Source organism: Cyprinus carpio, chromosome B3 (genome assembly GCF_018340385.1).
Source record: "Cyprinus carpio isolate SPL01 chromosome B3, ASM1834038v1, whole genome shotgun sequence".
NCBI classification, from domain to species: domain Eukaryota; kingdom Metazoa; phylum Chordata; class Actinopteri; order Cypriniformes; family Cyprinidae; genus Cyprinus; species Cyprinus carpio.
The window spans coordinates 19,796,932-19,817,535 of NC_056599.1; the positions used below are offsets into that span (position 1 = coordinate 19,796,932).

Consider the following 20,604-nt stretch of genomic DNA (forward strand, 5'->3'; position numbering starts at 1 on the left):
GACTGAAATATTCATACCACAGGCATGCTTCAATCTGTCTGTGAGCTGATGTCACTGCAGCTCAGTATTGCTGTCAGAGCAGTCCATCAGCGGCTGTCACATATGACTGGAGACTTCTGGCACATTTAGGCCATGCTCTCCTTTGCTCTAGAGCACTAGAGATGAGCAGATAGGACGCGGGCCAATAAACATGCATCACTGCACCTCTAAATATGGTAGACGATCACTGCTGCTTCTCTCAAGCAAGAAAGCATGTTCCTAAGTTGGGGACTATCACTATTAAATTTAATTTGAGTAATATAAAGGATTGTCAATTACTTTTCTAACGCCCCGTTTACACCAGGAATTAAGATGCATTTTTAGTGATCTGATCACAAGAGGTCAGCCAAGACGCATTACTGTTTTCACCTGGACTTAACGTGTTTTAAAACAGTGGTTTTCAAACCCTGGGTCCCAAAAAACAGGACCAGGAACAAAAAATAATAATAACAAAATAAAGGATAAAATGAAAGTAAGCAGCAGCCTTACGGCAGACTCCAGTGTGTATCTGTCTCTCTGTGTTTGTGCTCTGGAAAGCATCAAAGGTTTCTATTTACAACGTGTTTTTGCAGCATTGAACATTGTAGCCAATGCAGATATATCGGTTGAAATTTTTTTTTTTTTTTTTTTTTTTTTTTATGAGGTGGCGAGTCAGTTTTAGTTACTCAGAATCTAATCATCGCTCAAAACACTGGCGTTTTTGTTCAGTCCTGAGTTCTGTTCATTCATGTTTATTCTCTCATTATAATAAACAAAGTGTAAAATTTTTTCAAAGACAAGATTTATTGCACAGTGTAGAGAGAATCGTTGATTATAATGGAATTTTCTTGCGATAAACTGAAATCAGTGACAGCTTTTCAGTGATTATTAAGGGAGCGCTCTTTGCGCGCTTTCTTGTCTATATATAATCCATTTAAGTTTTGTTTTTTGTCAGCACCGATAGTCTTATAGCCGTGTCAGCGTGCCAACATACAGTGCCGTTGAACTACGGGTGTCCCGAGTTCGAATCCCAGTTTGAGTTCCTTTCCTGATCCTGTCCCCCCTCTCTCTCTCACTTTGCTTCCTGTCAGCTCTCCACTGTCCTGTCATATACATATAAAAAGCTCTTTAAAAAGTTTGAAAACCACTGTTTTAAAAGCATCTCCTGTGACTACTTGTGTTTGGATTTTGTCCCCTCTTATTTCGTCAAGTTCTACATCACTTTGACTGGAGCACCAAATGCGGCCCACAAGTACAATTGAATAAATGAAGCCATTACACTGCTTACAAGCGAGTGGGAAAAGATGGGAATGGAAGGGATACAAATGGTAACCACAATTTCAATCAGTGTGCTTTTGGCCCAAAATAGCAAAGCTGAAATCTTGGTTTTGGTGCATGTCCACAAAACACGTCCTATTACACTCACAGGTTAGGTCAGTGGACAGTGAGTAGGCAGTCTTTTGTGGCTGTAAAAACTCATTCGACCACATGAATGTCTACACAACAAAAGCAATACAGTCGAATAATACAGCGTTTTGAATAATGTGTTCTAAAATTTGCTCAAAATATCAGACATGTTTGATATCCCCAGATTGGATGGAATCATCAAGCTTCTGTGCCCACCATACACTACATGATTTCATTGAAATCTTTCAAGTCTGACTGCCCAAAATCTGGAAAAAATTTGGAAAATGCCAACAATGTACATTTCTGTATTTCTTTATATTCCAATTCTCTTTGTCATAAACAGGCCAACATGACACCCCGTTTTATGAGGAGTGGTGGTTTCTCATCGTGCTGGCGTTGTGTGGCCTGATTCTGCTGTTGCTGGTGGTTTTCGGTCTCGTCTTGCACGGACAGAACAGGAAGTACAAGAGCTGTGGAACAGGTGACCTGAACTAAACTTCTTCAGCCTTCTCATGACACATCCATCCTCCCTCACATAATCATTATATGCTGTAAATTTGCATACATACTCATCCAGATAAACACATCCGCCCACTCAGACTCCCACGCCGGCCAGCAAACAGCGATTAAAGTTTGACCCAGGTGATGTTTTTGCTGTGATGATGATATGCTGACTGCTGTAGGTAAAGCTGTGTCCACGGTGGAGGAGACAGTCACGCTGGACAATGGAGGCTTCACGGCTCTAGAGCTCAACAGCAGGCCCGTTCATGTCAAGAGTGTGTTCTTGAGGAAGAACGGCACCAGGTACTGTAACCACACAGCTTATATATGCGTCTTCTGATGAATTCACAATACGGTTTTGAAAAGCAATCTTACCAGTTTAACCAGTCAGTAAATGTGTTGAAATAGTCAACTGAAACACAACTGACAATCATTTTTGTCCCCAAAATTTGGCCAAATCTATGCACTTTAAGTTGCTACATTATCACTTAGGGTTGGGATAAAGGGAGGTAGGCAAACAAAGTGATTATGTTCCTCAAGACGCACAACAGAGCAAGTTTTTAATTGCTGACGTCCCATACGTCCTTACCACTTCCTTTTGTCTCCAAGCAGGTCCCCTCCCCGTCCCAATCCAGCCGGACTGCGCTATTCCGACGAAGACATCTGTAGCAACTACAACGGCGTGGTTTCCACAGAGAGCACTGCACTGACTGAGAGGCCTGCAGAGATATCAGAGTCTGAGGTGGAGTGATGCATATCTACCCAATTAACCCTTCGCAGAGAGTTTGATTGACAGGCGATCTGACCAGTCATAACGCCAAATCTGCCATTTTTGTCCGACAAACCAGACCAGAGAGTAGATTAACGTTGGTGGATCTGAGCTTGAAAAGGGCTGTGTACTGACGTCTTTCCACGGTTGAAACAAGATACCTTCTGATGTTCATTCATGTTTATTTCACGATATAACTAGTAAAGAGGAAGTGATGATCTGTTCACTTGCTACTCGAACCAAAGCACTACAGTGATCTATCACGACACATTAAAGAGCCACAAAACGGTATTTATTGTTTCAATTTCTTAAAAAAAAAAAAGACAAACTTTGAAAGCTGAGACTTTGCTTCATACTTATTGTAACCTGCTCTGTCTTGTCAGTTTCTTCTTTGCTCTGCAATGTATTTTTCACTACGTGAGAACATGATGAGTGGTGTGAGAGCAGCATGGCTTGTCGGACATAGCAACATTAACGAATGAGGGCGGGTTTTTGCGAAGGGTCAATTGGGGTTTTCTTTGACCAGCTGACTTTCCATTATCTCTTGCGTACAAGATAACGCAAACATAAATCTTCCAAGTGTGTGATTTCCCCTCTCATATTTCCATGATCAGGCCACAGACAGCGAGTGCGAAGAGGAGCCGATCAAACACTCGTTCGTGAATCACTACATGAGCGACCCATCATACTTCAACTCGTGGAAGCGGCAGCAGAAGGGGCTGAAGCAGACGCTGGCCTGTTCCTATGATGAATGTGCCAGCGGGGACACCGAATCCTACTATCAGACAGTGGTCACACAGCACAGCGTTGGCGGGGTCTACACCCCCGCCGGCCAGCCCGCACCAGGCTCACGGACTCCCGTCACAGGCTTCTCCTCGTTCGTGTGACACACAAGAGGACCCAGCTCGGACAACGTAGTTGCAGAAGAAATTCTCTGGTTTCGCACAGTACTATCACCACGAGCACTACAAGAGACATCACATGTGACCGCTCATCGAGTTGCTGGATCCTGAATGTACTCGATCAAGATCATTATTAAGAGAAGGGGAGAAAAAAAAGATTTTTATATGCCAATACCGAAGACTAATCAGAGTTATTGTTAATGTACGTGTCCCTCCTGTTTGCAGCCTCGGTTGTGAAAGATGCATAAATGTCTGTGGTTTTAATGAGCAGGACGCAACAGAAGATTCCTGTACATGTGACGAGACATTCCCGCTCTAAAGAGCGCCATATATTCACACTTAACATTCCTGCCCTTACCACACTGAAAAGAACTTAAGGAAAAAGCTAAGTGAAAAACACGCTGTAATTACTGTATAGTCTTGTCTGAATAATCTCATCTCACTGTCGGTGTCGCTATATATACATGTTGCACTCGAGATCGTAAAGGTCATGAAATGTAAATCTTCTCTAATGGATTTGATTTGTGTTCACGTGGCCTGGATAATGAAGCACGGTTGTTTTCAGTATATTCTCTATAGACTCACCAGCAAGAAAACCTGCGGAGGCTGTTAGAAGAAGCCAGACAGCTCTGGTTCCCTGCCTCTGTGTAATCAGACGGTGAGACCGTGCCAGATGTGTTGTGATTTGTGCCACTGCTCATTCTCACACATATCAACAAGTTCATAGGTTTTTTTTTTTTTGGCTTTTACTCTTCTTGTTTTGTTCCTGTCTGTTTGGCCTCGCTTAGGAACTGCAAACACTCACTTGAAATTATTTAATGAACGATTGTATGAATTGTATGTAAGGAGATCAGTATGTGGTTGCTTTGCACATATGTTCTGCACTTTTGAGCCATAAATATTTCTGTTTCCTTCTTTTGATTGAATATTTGCTTTTTTACAGGCTTGTAAAAAGTGTAATTTGACAGTGCGATTTTAGAATTAATTTGTATGAATTTTGTTGTTCATTGTAGTGTTCTTCAGAAGTGACGTACAGTAGTTCCGTTGTTCTTTCACAAGAAGTATGAATTTTTGCAGTTCTTGAAAATGCCAACACAAGAAGTACAGTAATCAAACAAGAGTGTGCTGTTATGGAAATGTTTGTTTCAATCCCAACAACTGTTTTAGCACAAGTGTATGTCATGGACGTTCATGAAGTAAAGATTTTTTTATGATAAATTAAATGTTTGTTGTTCACTTAAATGCCTCCAACTACAATGTCATCTTGATAATACGTCAACATGCACACTAAATCATGACAGAAAACAAAAATTTTGGGAAAGCATTTAATCAAATCATCACTTTTATCACAGAATAAACTGGCTGTATTTGTATTTCTGCCTGCTGGCTGAATTTTGGGAAATCTGTAGACAGTTTTTTGTTGTTGCAACAATTTTTTTTTAAAAAAAGGAGAAAGGTGTGAAGTATAATATACATAAAATTTACTTTTTCAGCACAATTTAAACTAAACTGTACAATTCATGAAACAGAAACATGTAAAGGTAACAAAGCAAAACAACAATAAATGTGCAAAATAATCATCATCATCAATGTTAACAAGTATATATGAAAATGACAACTTGGACTGACCTGACATGTACGAGCAACATCGTTATCCTAAAATCACTGTTCATCCTTTCAGAAAAAATCTGCATTCTTTAAATACTTTTCTCTCGTCTGAATGTGGTTTTGTGTTCACCCAACAAGCTATTTAAAAAATAATAATAATGTTACTGGACATGCCAATTGAAACAAAACTAGCATCAATATTAATTACCTTTGTATAATTAAATACATGAAGCTAAAAAAGATCCTCTTATCAGCATTCATAACATTCTACACAGCAACACACATTTTTGTATCGGATCTGGAAAATATTATGCATCCATTCGCAGGTTATAAAATCATGTAATCATATATATATATATATATATATATATATATATATATATATATATATATATATATATATATATATATATATATAAATAAGACTGAACTCAGTTACACTTTTTGTCCAATGGGTGTCACTATGAACTGTTAAAATGCAATGAAAAGACATTGTTATTGTGCAACAGAAGAACACTGAAGAAGTTAAAAATCGCAGAGCTTTACTGTCTTCTAAGGTGAGTAAAATCGATCTGCTTCTTAATGTGACACTTAGGACAAACTTGGTTTCGGTTGTTTGTGTCTTTCGTCGTTTTTATGTATGTTTCCTAACAAAGACATAACTTTTGTAACCTCTGTTGCTTAGTGCAGTTAACGCCGATAACTCGACACGTAAAAATGTCAGCTGTTAAAACAGTTACACCTGTCGCTTGTTACCTTATTTGGTCGTCATGCGTAAAAATATCAAGTGTTAAAACTGTTATACCCTGTTGCGTTACCTTATTTGGTCGTCATGCTCACCTGTAAACTACGCCCTTTTCCGGATCATGCCGTCTGATGAAAATAAATCCAAACCAACATCATCGGTGTGCAGCAGAACTTCAGCTGAAGAACAGAGTGCCTGGCTGACAGCTGACTTACAATGATTGAGCTCCCAGCTCTGTCTGTGACCTGGACCCTGGTGCTTCTGGTCCTAACACTTCTGTATATGTGAGTATTAAACAACAGGTTAAAGAAAATATTATTAGGCTATGCAGTATTCTGCTGCGTTATGTTGTTATAGTGTTAAAGCTTTTAGTTCAGCATCACATTTACATTCAGCAGATGCGTTTATCCAAAGCGATTTACATCTGTATTTATATTTATAAATACATACATACATATATATAATTTATTTATTTATTATATTATATTATTATAATATTGTATAAATGTATACATATTTTTATATGTATTATATCTGTATTTAATCAAAATTTTAATTAGTATTGTCTTGTATTTGTGTACTTCATCGCACTGTACCGTTCATAACATCTATCTACATCTAATGGATTTCATGTGGTTATGTAGTCTAATATCTCTGTGTTATCAATCCCACTGAAGTTATGGTGTTTGGCCACATGGATTTTTTAAGAAACTGGGAATCCCAGGACCAAGGCCTTGGCCTTTCTTTGGCACATTTCTCTCATACACTAAAGTGAGTAATTGTGTAACAATTGGAGAATAATATAGGGCAGCGCATTCCAATGATGCTGGAGCAATAAGACTTTTTTATCCCTCTTTCTTCTGTCTATGTGCATTTATTTTAGGGTTTTTTCAATTTCGATATGGAGTGTGCTAAGAAGTATGGAAAAGTTTGGGGGTGAGTCTCAGTCATACATTTACTGTACATTAAATATGATGTTATGCTTAAGTCAGGTTTATTGCCTGTTTAAATGTATTTCCTAACTGGGTGCTTTATTAGTGGATCACAACAGATCATTTTTTTATTTTATGTAAATGAAGTCTTCTTATAGTAATATTGTGTTATAATATATATTACAAACCTGCTTTCTATTCTAATATATTTTAAAATGTAATTTATTCCTGTGATAGTAAAGCTGAATTTTCACCATCATTATTCCATTCTTCAGTGTCACAAGATTCTTCAGAAATCATTCTAATATGATGATGTGCTAATGTTTCTTGAGCAACAAATCAGGATATCGTGACAATTTTAAAAACAGTTTTTGTCAGGGTTCTTTGAACAGAAAGCTCATAAGAAATACAGAAATCTTTTGTAACATTATACATGTATTTAATGTTAATTTTGATCTGTTTAATGCATCCTTGTTAAGTAGAAGTATTTATTAAAAAATCCTTGATATTTTGACATTAATATTTTGTTTGGTAGTGTAGGTATTTATCTGAATCACTGTGATTGTAAACTGATCAATATTCCTTTCATTGCTCAGGATCTATGATGGAAGGCTCCCAATATTAATGGTTACTGACCTGGAAATGATCAAAGTGATTATGGTGAAAGAATGTTATTCTACCTTCACTAACAGAAGGGTAAGCTCACCTTCAAAGTTGTACAGAAAGTGTGATAATGGCAGGAAGCTGAGGATTTCTTTACGCCCCAGTAAACATCATCATTTGGTCATTTGTACAGGAAACTAATGCAGGTCTTGCTGGCCCCTTTTCTGATGGAATAAGTGTAGTTAAAGATGAGAGATGGAAGAGAATCCGCAGTTCACTCTCTCCATATTTCACAAGTGGTCGACTGAAAGAGGTACAGTACAGGCCCTTAAAGTGATAGTTCACCCAAACACAAAACTTTTGTCATCCCTCATGTTGTTTGAAATACGACTGATTTCTTTATTCTTTGTATGACAAAATAAGATGTTATGAAGTTGTTAAACAGATATAAAAACAAATTTAGAGTGAACTGTCCCTTTGGCAAGAGCTGTTTCAGACATTGGCATCTAGTCTTTCAGTATTCTCCACTTCTATGTATAATTTCTTTGTAGCAAAAAAGTATATATATAGGTTTATATTATTTCATGCTCTTACTTGTTGCACTCTCTGGCACTTATGTAAACTAACACTTATTTCTAAATATGTTTCAGATATTTCCCATAGCTGTGACACATGCAGATCGTTTTATTAAAAATATGCAAAAGAAAGACCACGCGCCACCAGTTAAAGTGAAAGAGTATGTGTGACATCTGTCCTTAAACAATATATAAAAAGCATTCATAATCAATCATGAACTTTACTAATGCATTTACTGCAGTTGATTTCTATGTATAAACCACACAAAACTTTATTAAATAAAAATTTATTAATAAAGGTCTGTGATTATTATAGATGACATTGGCTTTGTTAGAAAGCAATGATATGTAAATGATCAGTATATATTATATCTAATAAGAAACAAACACTGTTTTTATTCCAGAGTTGTGGCTCCGTACAGTTTGGATGTGGTCACCAGCTCCTCCTTTAGCGTTGACATCGACTCCATAAACAACGCAGATGATCCTTTCGCTACCAACATTAAGAAGTTTTTAAAGTTCAGTCTGTTCAGTCCTCTCTTTCTGATTTTAGGTATGTCATTTGTATCATTTAAAAAATGCCTTATAAATTAGTTTTACAGCTCTTAATTTACATAAATATATGAATACTGTATTGAGATCTGAATTTCTTTATTATTTCAGCTTTATTTCCCTCCATTGCAAATCTTTTGGGCAAAATGGGGATAAGTCTTTTTTCAAGGTCGTCTATGGAATTTTTCTATAATGTCCTGAAAAAGATTAAGGACGAGCACAACAAGGAATCAAATGTATGTTATTTCACTCTTAAGCTTATGCATGGCTTAATTGTCCAAAAACTTGTTTGTTAGGGCCACTCTTTCAAAGAACCAGAAATAATGTTGTGTTTTTAATCAGGGTCGGGTAGACTTTCTCCAGCTCATGCTCCAGAATCAAATACCTGGTGATCATTTTGGGGACACAGATGAGCAACCAGCAAAAGGTTGTTGAGACAGTACAGAATTTACACATTAGAGACTCTATCATTTCAAATGCAACTTGTTTCAAATATGCTGTTTTGTGAATTTGATAGGACTAACAGACCACGAGATTCTCTCCCAGTCCTTCATTTTCATTCTCGGAGGTTATGAGACGACAAGCACCACTCTCACTTTCCTCCTCTATAATCTTGCAACTAATCCAGACTGCCTGGAAAAGCTGGTTAAGGAGATTGACACAAACTTCCCTCCTGATGTGAGCACACTGGCTTCTGTTCATAGCTTTTGTCTAGAGAATCATGCTTAAAGGAATAGTTCACCCAAAAATCAGGCAATCCGAGACATAGATGAGTTTGTTTCTTCATCAGAACAGATTTGAAGAAATTTAGCATTACGTCACTTGCTGACCAGTGGATCCTCTGTAGTGAATGGTTGCCGTCAGAATGAGAGTACAAACGGCTGATAAAAACATCACAGTAGTCCACATGACTCCACTTCATCAATTGTGTCTAGTGAAGTAAAAATCTGTGTGTTTGTAAGAAACAAATCCATGATTAAGACAATTTTAACTTAAAACTGTTGTTTCCAGCAAAAATACAAGTCCTCTATCAATGATATTGCTTTTTCCAGTGTTTCATCCAAATGAAGACAGTTATGCACAGATCAAGCACCATTTACAAGAGAAAACAGTCTCAAACTGTTATAAACAAATATGCTGGTTGGATTTAGATGTGAGAGAACAACAGGGGATAGTCTTTTTCACTGGAGGAATTTTATGGAATATTATGGATTATGGAGTATTTTGACCATTGAGGCAATGGTTTAAAGTTGAATGTGTTTAATTAGTTTTAATGGTGAATGTGACAACACTTAACAACACTTCATAAGACATTAATTGATGGACTGGAGTGGATTATTGTGATTGTTTTTAGCAGCTGTTTGGACTCTCATTGTGAGCAAGTGATGTAGTGCAAAATCTATCAAAAAAATTTTATTTTTTTTTTTTTTTGGTTTATTTAGACTCCCATCACATATGATGCACTGATGAAAATGGATTATTTGGAAATGGCCATCAACGAATCAATGCGTCTCCTTCCCACTGCACCACGCTTAGAGAGGGTCTGTAAGAAGACCGTGGAGCTCAATGGGGTGACCATACCAAAGGACACTCTGGTTGCAATTCCTACATATGTTTTATATCGTGATCCACAACTCTGGGATTCGCCTGATGAGTTCAGACCAGAGAGGTGATGTGATTCATCTATAGGACACTAATGCTTTCTGAGCATTTCCTGCACAGCCACTATTTTTCCCTCTTCAGTTTTTCTCTCATTCTATATAACATGTAAATTAAAATGTTTGAGACATTTTAATTAAACAAAAATTGCTAAACTTGGTCTCTCTGATGTTTTTTACAGGTTCAGCCCAGAAAGTAAGTCAGAGATTAACCAGTATATTTTCATGCCTTTTGGACTCGGGCCTCGAAATTGCATTGGAATGAGATTCGCCCAAATGATCATGAAGCTTCTTGTTGTGAAGCTGCTTCAGAACTTCAGTATGGAAACATGTAAAGAGACACAGGTTGGTACATCATTTCATTAGAATGTATACATTAGTTACCTGAAGCTGACTATGTCTTGCCTCTTAATTAAACGGGAAGTTATAAATGCATATTCTTTATTTTCAGATCCCTCTAGAGCTGAATGCTTTGTTTCAGCCGAAGGTTCCCATCACACTGAAGTTTATACCAAGATCTTGCAAGGCAAAAGAATAATTAAAATGCAGAACATTTCAATATACCTGTAATTGATTTGATTTTATATGTTACATAGCATTAACAAAATGACTCAAAATTATTTCAATTCAAGTTTATTTGTAAAGCGCTTTTCACAATACAAATCATTGCAAAGCAGCTTTACAAGAAATTAAGTTTCCTATTCCTAAATTATATTATGATTATATGATTATTTATAATATATGATTATATAATATGATTAAACCCTTAACATAATCATATTATTGGATTTAAGGTGTTGATGGCCTTGAGCTCTTCTTGATTCATTCATTTTTGTGTCATTTACTTAACACTGTTATAAATTTAAAAATACATTATTAAAAGTGTATAATTGTTTAATTACAGACCAGAATCTAAGCAATGAATGCAAATGTATAGTTATTATTGTGGCTGTGCGAGACAGGATTATGTGCTTTAATAACAAACTTGAATGAATTTTTGTTGGAAATAGACATCATTGAACAGAAATATAAAGTATCACAGTGTGTTTGCATCTGCAATGAAAATAAGTACTTTTTAACATTTAAAAAGTAAAACAATTACGAAACAAAAAATTTATGAAACAGCCAAATGTAACAGATACACAGACATTAGAAATCAGCTCCCAAAACAAGCTTCTCCTTGAAATATTATTTGTAAACAATTGTTGTGGACTTTAGAGATATTCCCTCGATTTAAATTACTTTTAGAAACAATGCCAGAAGAAATAAATACCTCCAGGATTTAATAGATGTGTAATGCTGAAAATATAGTTCGTCTGTCAACATTGTAAGGCTGATTTTTCTGTCTCACAGATGACTGAAAGGGGTGTTATTAAGCAACGCCCACAACACTACATATCGGTAAATGTGATTGGTAGGCTTCTAACAGACAGCTGGAACAACCAATAACATACAGACACCTGTAGCGCCCTCTGCACATACTTACAATTCACCAGAGAGTTGCATCAGTTGAGAAAGTTTTCTTCTCAATACTGAAGATTTGATATGTTTAATACAAAACACTCATATCCAAACATTGCAGCCTTGTACCATATCAAATGGCAGACGTTAGTTTGCAGATAAATAGCCTTAGCTCTCTTAACATGTTTAACAGATAACTCCCTGGTTACAGAAACTAACCTCCACAGTCCAGCAGCGTATTTTGTCTCAGTACTCCAGCCTGAGGTCTCTCTGCTTCTCTCTTTGTCCAATGGGTGTCACTGTAAACTGTTCAAATAAATGCTCAATGTTATTGTGCGCATGAGTTTGTTTTATTGACTCACAGATATTAAGCAAAGGAATGACTTAAGGTTTATGTAGCCTCTGATGCCTAGTGCAGTTAACACCGATGACTAAACACGAAAATTTATGTCAGAAGTGTCAAAACTGTCATAACCTGTCAATTCACGCCTTATTTGGTCGTCATGCACACCTGTAGACCACGCCCATCTCCGGATCATGAATAAAGCGAAACCAAGAGCAGCGTTAACGAGGACTCCAGCTGGAGCTCACTGACTTAGTTTAGACTAAAGAACAGAGTGCCTGGCTGACAGCTGACTTACAATGATTGAGCTCCCAGCTCTGTCTGTGACCTGGACCCTGGTGCTTCTGGTCCTAACACTTCTGTATATGTGAGTACTTATTCACAGGTCATAGAAAACATATTTAAGTCTTACTCTGTGTTATAGCTTTAAGATAAATATCTATATTGGTGGCCAGATACGCTGTGTGCCCCTGTGGACAGGGTCCCGGTTTCAGCTGGACCACTGTCCGTTTCTTTGAGTCTGAATATCCTCGTTGTTCTTCTAGTCTCCGTGTCTGGTATCGTTTGCAGAGAAGGAACGCGGTTTCTCTGCCTTTGCAAAGTCAAGCTGATTTTGCTGATAGTCGTCCATAACTGATAACTGCGACATCAGTCCCGCGCTGTGCTTTCACTGCTGCTAAGCCTCTTTTTAGGAAAAATAAACTGATTTCTATAAACTGTGTCGAGTGTTTTCTGTAAAATAGATTATAAAATGGTTGTCGGTAGTGTTACACTGAGAATAATTAATCGCCATTTATGTCAGGAGGAGCTGACCGAATATAAAAGAGCATAATAAGTTACGTCTTTTATGTTACATAACTTGCACGGAACGAAACCCAACCAAAATGTAGGTTGTTCGTCTAATTTCAGTCAGATTTACTGAAATGTAAATGTTGCTCCAAACCTAAAATACGTTGGAAATCAGCGTGAGAATGGATGCGCCGGGTTGCCATGGCAACTACACGTAAACTCTCGTCATAGTAAAATAGCTTGAATATTATTTACGGACGGAGGTGCCTTTTATTTTTAATTTTATTTTATTTATTTTTTATTTTATTTTTTTCTCATAAATATTTGAACTTTGTGGCCCAATTTGAGGGTTAAAAAATCTGGTGAACCTTATCTCAATCTCTGTTAAATGTATATTATTTTATATATTATCATATCTTATATTCGTGTTGTTTGTCACACTGAAGTTATGGTGTTTGGCCACATGGATTTTTTAAGAAACTGGGAATCCCAGGACCAAGGCCCTGGCCTTTCTTTGGCACACTTCTCTCATACACTAAAGTGAGTAATTAATTATATAAAGAGTAATGCACTCTTTTAATTTCTCTCTGATTAGTTATCTCTATGCAAATGTATTTTAGGGTTTGTGCAATTTCGACATGGAGTGTGCTAAGAAGTATGGAAAAGTTTGGGGGTGAGTCTCAGTCATACATTTACTGTGTTAAAAGAATTTGTCATTCCAGTTATACTATATATACACCTATACATTAGGCAAGATGTCATTCATAGAGTGAAATTACATTTATTAATTCAATATATGAATATAAATAAAGAAATTGTAGAAGCTACGATATGTAATATTGTAGTTTGTCCATTGAGTAAAATGTTTAATCACAGTTTAGATATTTCACAATATAGCAAGCTTCTCGCACATTAATAAAACTATTTTTTAAACGGCTGCTGTCTCATGTATTTAATACAGTAATGATTACTAGTCCAGCATGCCACAAAATCACATTGCCGTCTTTTAACCTGCATGTGAGTATTTTATTTGCTAAACAGTGCAGTTTATTAGTGGAGCACAACAGTTTGGCGGTATTTGGCTGAATCACTGTAAACTGATCAATATTCCTTTCATTGCTCAGGATCTATGATGGAAGGCTCCCAATATTAATGGTTACTGACCTGGAAATGATCAAAGTGATTATGGTGAAAGAATGTTATTCTAACTTCATTAACAGAAGGGTAAGCTCACCAAAACCCAAACACAGTTTTGTACAAGGGAAGTGTTATTATGGCAATTCAGAGACAGCTGAAGATCCAGTAAAAATCATCATTTTGTAATTTGTACAGAAAAGAACTACAGGTCTTGCTGGCCCCTTTGCTGATGGCATAATTATGGTTCAAGATGAGAGATGGAAGAGAATGCGTAGTACACTCTCCCCGTATTTCACAAGTGGTCGACTGAAGGAGGTACAGTGAAGGCCCATAATATGAACTGTCTCATGCTTTGTCGTCTAGTCCCAATAATCTCTACTTCTTTGCAGAACAGTAAATTCAGTCAGTGGTTTAGAGGTTCAAATGGAGATGATGCAAAGCTCAATGCATTTTATTTTTATTACATGCTCACTGACACATATAGCTAACATTTATTTCTAAATATGTTTCAGATATTTCCCATAGCTGTGACACATGCAGATCGTTTTATTAAAAATATGCAAAAGAAAGACCACGAGCAGCCAGTTAAAGTGAAAGAGTATGTGTGACATCTCTCTATAAACAAAACATTAAGAACTCTTCTGAAGTATTCACTGCAGTTGATTTCTATGTATAAATCACACAAAACTTATTTAATTTATTAGTAACGGTTAATAAAGGCTTTGTTAGAAAGTAATGATATGTAAATGATCAGTATATATTATATCTAATTAGAAACAAACACTGTTTTTATTCCAGAGTTGTGGGTCCGTACAGTTTGGATGTGGTCACCAGCTCCTCCTTTAGCGTTGACATCGACTCCATAAACAAAGCAGATGATCCTTTCGTTACCAACGTCAAGAAGTTCATCCAGTTTAATATGTTCAATCCTCTCTTTCTGCTAATACGTATGCTACTGCTTGTATAATAATATTGGAAAATGAAATGAAATGAAGAGAAATGAAAAAAAGAAACAAAATTTTTTTTATTTTCTTGTTTCAGTATTGTTTCCCTCCATTGCAATTATTTTGAAGAAAATGGGCGTTACTCTTTTTTCGAAGTCGGCTATGGATTTTTTCTACAGTGCTGTGAAAAAGATTAAGGACGAGCACAACAAGGAATCAGATGTATGCTTGTCACTATTTCACTATGTCACTATCATTTAGATCTGGCAATGATTTTGGTGCTTCTGTGTTTTTAATCAGGGTCGGGTAGACTTTCTCCAGCTCATGCTCCAGAATCAAATACCTGGTGATCATTTTGGGGACACAGATGAGCAACCAGCAAAAGGTTGTTGAGACAGTACAGAATTTAAACATTATAGACTCTATCATTTCAAATGCGACTTGTTTCAAATATGCTGTTTTGTGAATTTGATAGGACTAACAGACCACGAGATTCTCTCCCAGTCCCTCGTTTTCATTCTCGGAGGTTATGAGACGACAAGCACCACTCTCACTTTCCTCCTCTATAATCTTGCAACTAATCCAGACTGCCTGGAAAAGCTGGTTGAGGAGATTGACACAAACTTCCCTCCTGATGTGAGCACACTGGCTTCTGTTCATAGCTTTTGTCTAGAGAATCTAGCTTAATGGCAGTTTTGGATTTTAGGGTTCATTTGTTTTAATTAAGGAACAGGAATTAGGTTTAAAACAAAGCTGAAACATGCATTGGGTATGTCTTGTTGTTTTTTTGGTTAATTAGACTCCCATCACATATGATGCACTGATGAAAATGGATTATTTGGAAATGGCCATCAACGAATCAATGCGTCTCCTTCCCACTGCACCACGCTTAGAGAGGTCCTCTAAGAAAACTGTGGAGATCAATGGGGTGACCATACCAAAGGACACTCTGGTTGGAATTCCTACATATGTTTTGTGTCGTGATCCACAACTCTGGGAGTCGCCTGATGAGTTCAGACCAGAGAGGTCATGTATTTTTTTTCACAACCACAATTTTTCTCACTTCAATTTTTCTCACATATGATCATCTTACAACATGTGATTTATACAGTTTACAGAACCATGTACCAGATTTAAGCTGGTTAAACAAAATTATTTTTTTCTATAAAACAGCCTTTAGAGTGTATAGAAGCATCCTTATTTACTGCAGTACCTTACTAAATCAAACAAAAGCCAGTACTTTGATTCTACACAGTTTTCTTAAATGAAGTGGTTACAAACACATCTACAAACAGTGGATTCAACATGTCTACAAACAGTGAATTCAGTTTGTTTAGACTATTTAATTGAACCAAGGATTGCTAAACTGAATGTGTTTCTGATATATCACTATAGGTTCAGCCCAGAGAGTAAGTCAGTGATAAACCAGTACGCTTTCCTGCCTTTTGGACTTGGGCCTCGAAATTGCATTGGAATGAGATTCGCCCTAATGATCATGAAAATTCTTGTTGTGAAGCTGCTTCAGAACTTCAGTGTGGAAACATGTAAAGAGACACAGGTTGGTACACTGACTGTCATCAATTAGAATTGATATATAAGAGTTATGTGAGACAGACTGTGCATTGCGTCTTGAATTAATTAATTATTGTTTATTTTCTCTTTTTGTTCCTCAGATCCCTCTAGAGATGAATGCCGCTTTTCAGCCGAAGGTTCCCATCACACTGAAGTTTATACCAAGATCTCACAAGGCAAAACAATAATGCAATGCAAAACAGTTATATACATTTTATAATTATGAATAATAAGATTTTTTTAATCATGAAGGCTGAAACACATTATAATATTTACACATTTAATAATTCTCTTTTTACCATTATATTATCAGACATTTTATGTTCACCTTTTACATTTCATTGAAGTGAGCAATTGTAAAGTTCACTGTATGATTTATGGTGCTCAAGATCGGTGGACCTTGAGCTCTTCCTGGTTCATTCATTTTGTGTAATTTGTTTAATGCTTATTGAAATGTAATAAATAGGTTTTAAAAGACACAACATTGTGCGCATTTAATTAAATACTTATATGTTTTATAAAATAAAACCAATTAAATAATTTACTGTATATGTGCATTGTATTTATATTGCATATTCATGTAGCAGTAAAGCAGATGTGAAGTTCTTTTCTATCATATCATTAGAATTATTTTACCAAATAAAATGTGCCCATGTGAGAAATACTTTCTGTGAAAAAAATGTTATTTTGTTATTCATTGCACCAAGAAAGCCCATAAAACTAAATCCAGTGTCCTGCATTTCAATTGGCAATGAAGACTAAACAGGAAGAGATTGTTTGTTTCCATGCCACTTACAGCCTTAATTGCACTGCCATGCTCTGGAAAACCACCCGTATAAAACAGATATTAAAAAAGAAAATGCTTTTTCAGCACTGGCAGTTATTTTGCCAAAATAGGGCATACATTCTTAACACTAATCATAATAAGCCCCCATGTATAATTGATTCATATTATATGATGTATTATATAATGTTTTTTTCTAGGTTCTTTTAACATTTACATTAAGAATAACTCACTATTTAAATTGATTGTGTTATGGTAATGAAATTGATTTGATTAGACCCGAGATTCTCCTCAAGGGGTATTGTTTGTATACCCACTTTATCAAATGAAGGAATTACTTTATCATTAAATGAGTACTTAGATTAGTAAGTATATGAACAGGTGTATCTCAATAAATTAGAATGACGTGGAAAAGTTTTATTTCAGTTTTTTCAACTCAAATTGTGAAACTTGTGTTTTAAATAAATTCAATGCACACGGACTGAAGTAGTTTAAGTCTTTGGTTCTTTTAATTGTGATGATTTTGGCTCACATTTAACAAAAACCCACCAATTCACAACAAATTAGAATATGGTGACATGCCAATCAGCTAATAAACTCAAAACACCTGCAAAGGTTTCCTGAGCCTTCAAAATGGTCTCTCAGTTTGGTTCACTAGGCTACACAATCATGGGGAAGACTGCTGATCTGACAGTTGTCCAGAAGACAATCATTGATACCCTTCACAAGGAGGGTAAGCCACAAACATTAATTGCCAAAGAAGCTGGCTGTTCACAGAGTGCTGTATCCAAGCATGTTAACAGAAAGTTGAGTGGAAGGAAAAAGGTGTGGAAGAAAAAGATGCACAACCAGCCGAGAGAACCGCAGCCTTATGAGGATTGTCAAGCAAAATCGATTCAAGAATTTGAGTGAACTTCACAAGGAATGGACTGAGGCTGGGGTCAAGGCATCAAGAGCCACCACACACAAACGTGTCAAGGAATTTGGGTACAGTTGTCGTATTCCACTTGTTAAGCCACTCCTGAGGCATCTTACCTGGGCTAAGGAGAAGAAGAACTGGACTATTGCCCAGTGGTCCAAAGTCCTCTTTTCAGATGAGAGCAAGTTTTGTATTTCATTTGGAAACCAAGGTCCTAGAGTCTGGAGGAAGGGTGGAGAAGCTCATAGCCCAAGTTGCTTGAAGTCCAGTGTTAAGGGGAGACACTGCAGGTAAAAACAGTGTTTTTTCATGCACCTGTCAATATTTAGATTTTGGGCTTTTTGGCTTTTCATAAAGTGTTTTTTCAGACTTATGGAAAGAAAACATCCAAAAGACACTTGTTAAGTGTTTATTTTATAGCACTTTATCTATTTGTGTCAATAGATTTCAATTACAATACATATTTTTAAAGGCCGTTTTCTTAAAATGAGTTTTTTCTCCAACTCTGAGCCATATATCTCCACTTCAGTGGCACTTACACACACTAAACTTTACATTTGTATTCCTGTCTATATTCTGAAGGTTTTTATAGAGGGATTTGTTCATATATAATTTTCTTGATTATATACAACATTTTATTCCCCAAAAAATGGTGAAAATATATTGTTTTCTAGCTGTTCAAAGTATTTTCTGAATTATGGAGTGACAAAAATGAGATATCCAAAATTCCCTCTTTAAAAACTTTTGACTCTAATATGTCAAAAAAATGAAACAGATTTTGAAACTGACATCATCCAGTGTTTAGATTTTTATACTAGAAATGTATCCAAATTAGAGCATATTTCATTAAATAATAACTCATTTACATATTTAAATATAACATTTTAGAAAACTTGTAATACAAAAAATGTTTGCAATTATCAATGTAATCAATCAACTTGGTAAGTAAGGTGATATCTAATAGTTATTTTTTTTTTTTCCCTATTCACCTGCAGTGTCTCGCCACAGTCTGCGATGATTTGGGGTGCAATGTCATCTGCTGGTGTTGGTCCATTGTGTTTTTTGAAAACCAAAGTCACTGCACCCATTTACCAAGAAATTTTGTAGCACTTCATGCTTCCTTCTGCTGACCAGCTTTTTGAAGATGCTGATTTGATTTTCCAGCAGGATTTGGCACCTGCCCACACTGCCAAAATCACCAAAAGTTGGTTAAATGACCATGGTGTTGGTGTGCTTGACTGGCCAGAAAACTCATCAGACCTGAACCCCACAGAGAATCTATGGGGTATTGTCAAGAGGAAAATGAGAAACAAGAGACCAAAAAATGCAGATGAGCTGAAGGCCACTGTCAAAGAAACCTGGGCTTCCATACCACCTCAGCAGTGCCACAAACTGATCACCTCCATGCCACGCTGAATTGAGGCAGTAATTAAAGCAAAAGGAGCCCTTACGAAGTATTGAGTACATGTAAAGTAAATGAACATTCTTTCCAGAAGGCCAACAATTCACTAAAAATGTTTTTTTTTATTGGTTTAATGAAGTATTCTAATTTGTTGAGATAGTGAATTGTAGGGTTTTTGTTAAATGTGAGCCAAAATCATCACAATTAAAAGAACCAAAGACTTAAACTACTTCAGTCTGTGTGCATTGAATTTATTTATATACACAAGTTTGACAATTTGAGTTGAATTACTGAAATAAATTAACTTTTCCATGACATTCTAATTTATTGAGATGCACCTGTATATAGTTAGGAATGGTGTTTTAGCTACTGTTTTATCATTGAATATTTTCAGTTGACCTCAGCACTGAATGTGATGTAACCAGCTGTATTTCCATCCTACATTAAGGCCTTTTCCTCATTTTATCTTTAAAAATGTTCTTGTCTTTCTGTGACATCTAAGAATTTGATTGTGTAACTTGGGGTAAACCAAACCAAGTGCATTTGAAATCTTTAGGGTCAAGACCTTTGTTGCAAGACATGTTTCATTGTTGAGAAATCAGGGACATTTTTTGCTTTCCACTTCCTGCTGACTCAACTCCCAACAGGATGAATTTTTGATTTTGACAGGATGAATTTTTGATTTTTTTTTTCCGTTACATCCTTTTCTGAGATGGCAAAAAAAAAAAAAAAAAAAACAGAAACAACAACAAAAAAACTTTGCATGATTTTAATCAAAACATAAAAGAAACCCATTAAAATGACAAAGACAGCAAAGATTTTCATTAAAGGTTTTGCTAAAATAATCCAGAAGGGCAGGCCAAGTATTCAAAGTCCTTACTGACAGTAACATTACCAAGTTTATTACACGGCTCTCTGCAATACTTGATTCTTTCTCACGTTATACCCTGATAATTAAACATTCCCCAGATGTACATTTACCC

The 20,604-nt window shown here is 36.2% G+C and overlaps 3 protein-coding genes across 11 annotated transcripts in view; all 3 read left to right on the forward strand.

Moving 5' to 3' along the window:
• Positions 1 to 4,815, forward strand: part of LOC109061437 (protein sidekick-1-like) — a 297,368-nt gene extending 292,553 nt beyond the window's left edge. For 2 of the 6 annotated variants that reach the window (XM_042720114.1, XM_042720118.1), the window contains 4 exons: positions 1,769 to 1,906; positions 2,109 to 2,229; positions 2,536 to 2,668; positions 3,310 to 4,815. In XM_042720114.1, coding sequence (XP_042576048.1) covers positions 1,769 to 1,906; positions 2,109 to 2,229; positions 2,536 to 2,668; positions 3,310 to 3,582 — 665 coding nt within the window. In that variant the 3' untranslated portion in view covers positions 3,583 to 4,815. The remainder of the gene's footprint in view (positions 1 to 1,768; positions 1,907 to 2,108; positions 2,230 to 2,535; positions 2,669 to 3,309) is intronic. The other 4 variants (XM_042720115.1, XM_042720119.1, XM_042720116.1 and 1 more) reach the window with 3 other exon arrangements.
• Positions 4,816 to 5,668: 853 nt separating this feature from the next.
• On the forward strand, positions 5,669 to 12,067 carry LOC109061483 (cytochrome P450 3A30-like). Of its 3 annotated transcripts, none has more exons than XM_042720125.1 (14): positions 5,669 to 5,762; positions 6,119 to 6,234; positions 6,628 to 6,721; positions 6,834 to 6,886; positions 7,479 to 7,578; positions 7,679 to 7,798; positions 8,136 to 8,221; positions 8,465 to 8,613; positions 8,724 to 8,848; positions 8,955 to 9,039; positions 9,130 to 9,290; positions 10,055 to 10,281; positions 10,453 to 10,615; positions 10,722 to 12,067. In XM_042720125.1, exons 2-14 carry the CDS (start codon positions 6,167 to 6,169, stop codon positions 10,806 to 10,808), a joined length of 1,518 nt encoding a protein of 505 aa, XP_042576059.1. In that variant the 5' UTR covers positions 5,669 to 5,762; positions 6,119 to 6,166; the 3' UTR covers positions 10,809 to 12,067. The 3 variants fall into 3 exon arrangements, with proteins under 3 accessions (XP_042576059.1, XP_042576060.1, XP_042576061.1); XM_042720126.1 differs by having other exon boundaries at positions 5,681 to 5,761; positions 6,077 to 6,234; XM_042720127.1 differs by having other exon boundaries at positions 5,713 to 5,762; positions 6,122 to 6,234.
• Positions 12,068 to 12,212: 145 nt separating this feature from the next.
• Positions 12,213 to 16,995, forward strand: LOC109061438 (cytochrome P450 3A30). 2 transcript variants are annotated; one of them, XM_042720129.1, is made up of 13 exons: positions 12,213 to 12,441; positions 13,310 to 13,403; positions 13,484 to 13,536; positions 13,988 to 14,087; positions 14,196 to 14,315; positions 14,513 to 14,598; positions 14,799 to 14,947; positions 15,042 to 15,166; positions 15,245 to 15,329; positions 15,420 to 15,580; positions 15,744 to 15,970; positions 16,340 to 16,502; positions 16,618 to 16,995. In XM_042720129.1, exons 1-13 carry the CDS (start codon positions 12,374 to 12,376, stop codon positions 16,702 to 16,704), a joined length of 1,518 nt encoding a protein of 505 aa, XP_042576063.1. In that variant the 5' UTR covers positions 12,213 to 12,373; the 3' UTR covers positions 16,705 to 16,995. The 2 variants fall into 2 exon arrangements, with proteins under 2 accessions (XP_042576063.1, XP_042576064.1); XM_042720130.1 differs by lacking the exon at positions 12,213 to 12,441 and adding an exon at positions 13,825 to 13,880 and having other exon boundaries at positions 13,335 to 13,403.
• Positions 16,996 to 20,604: the final 3,609 nt, after the last annotated feature.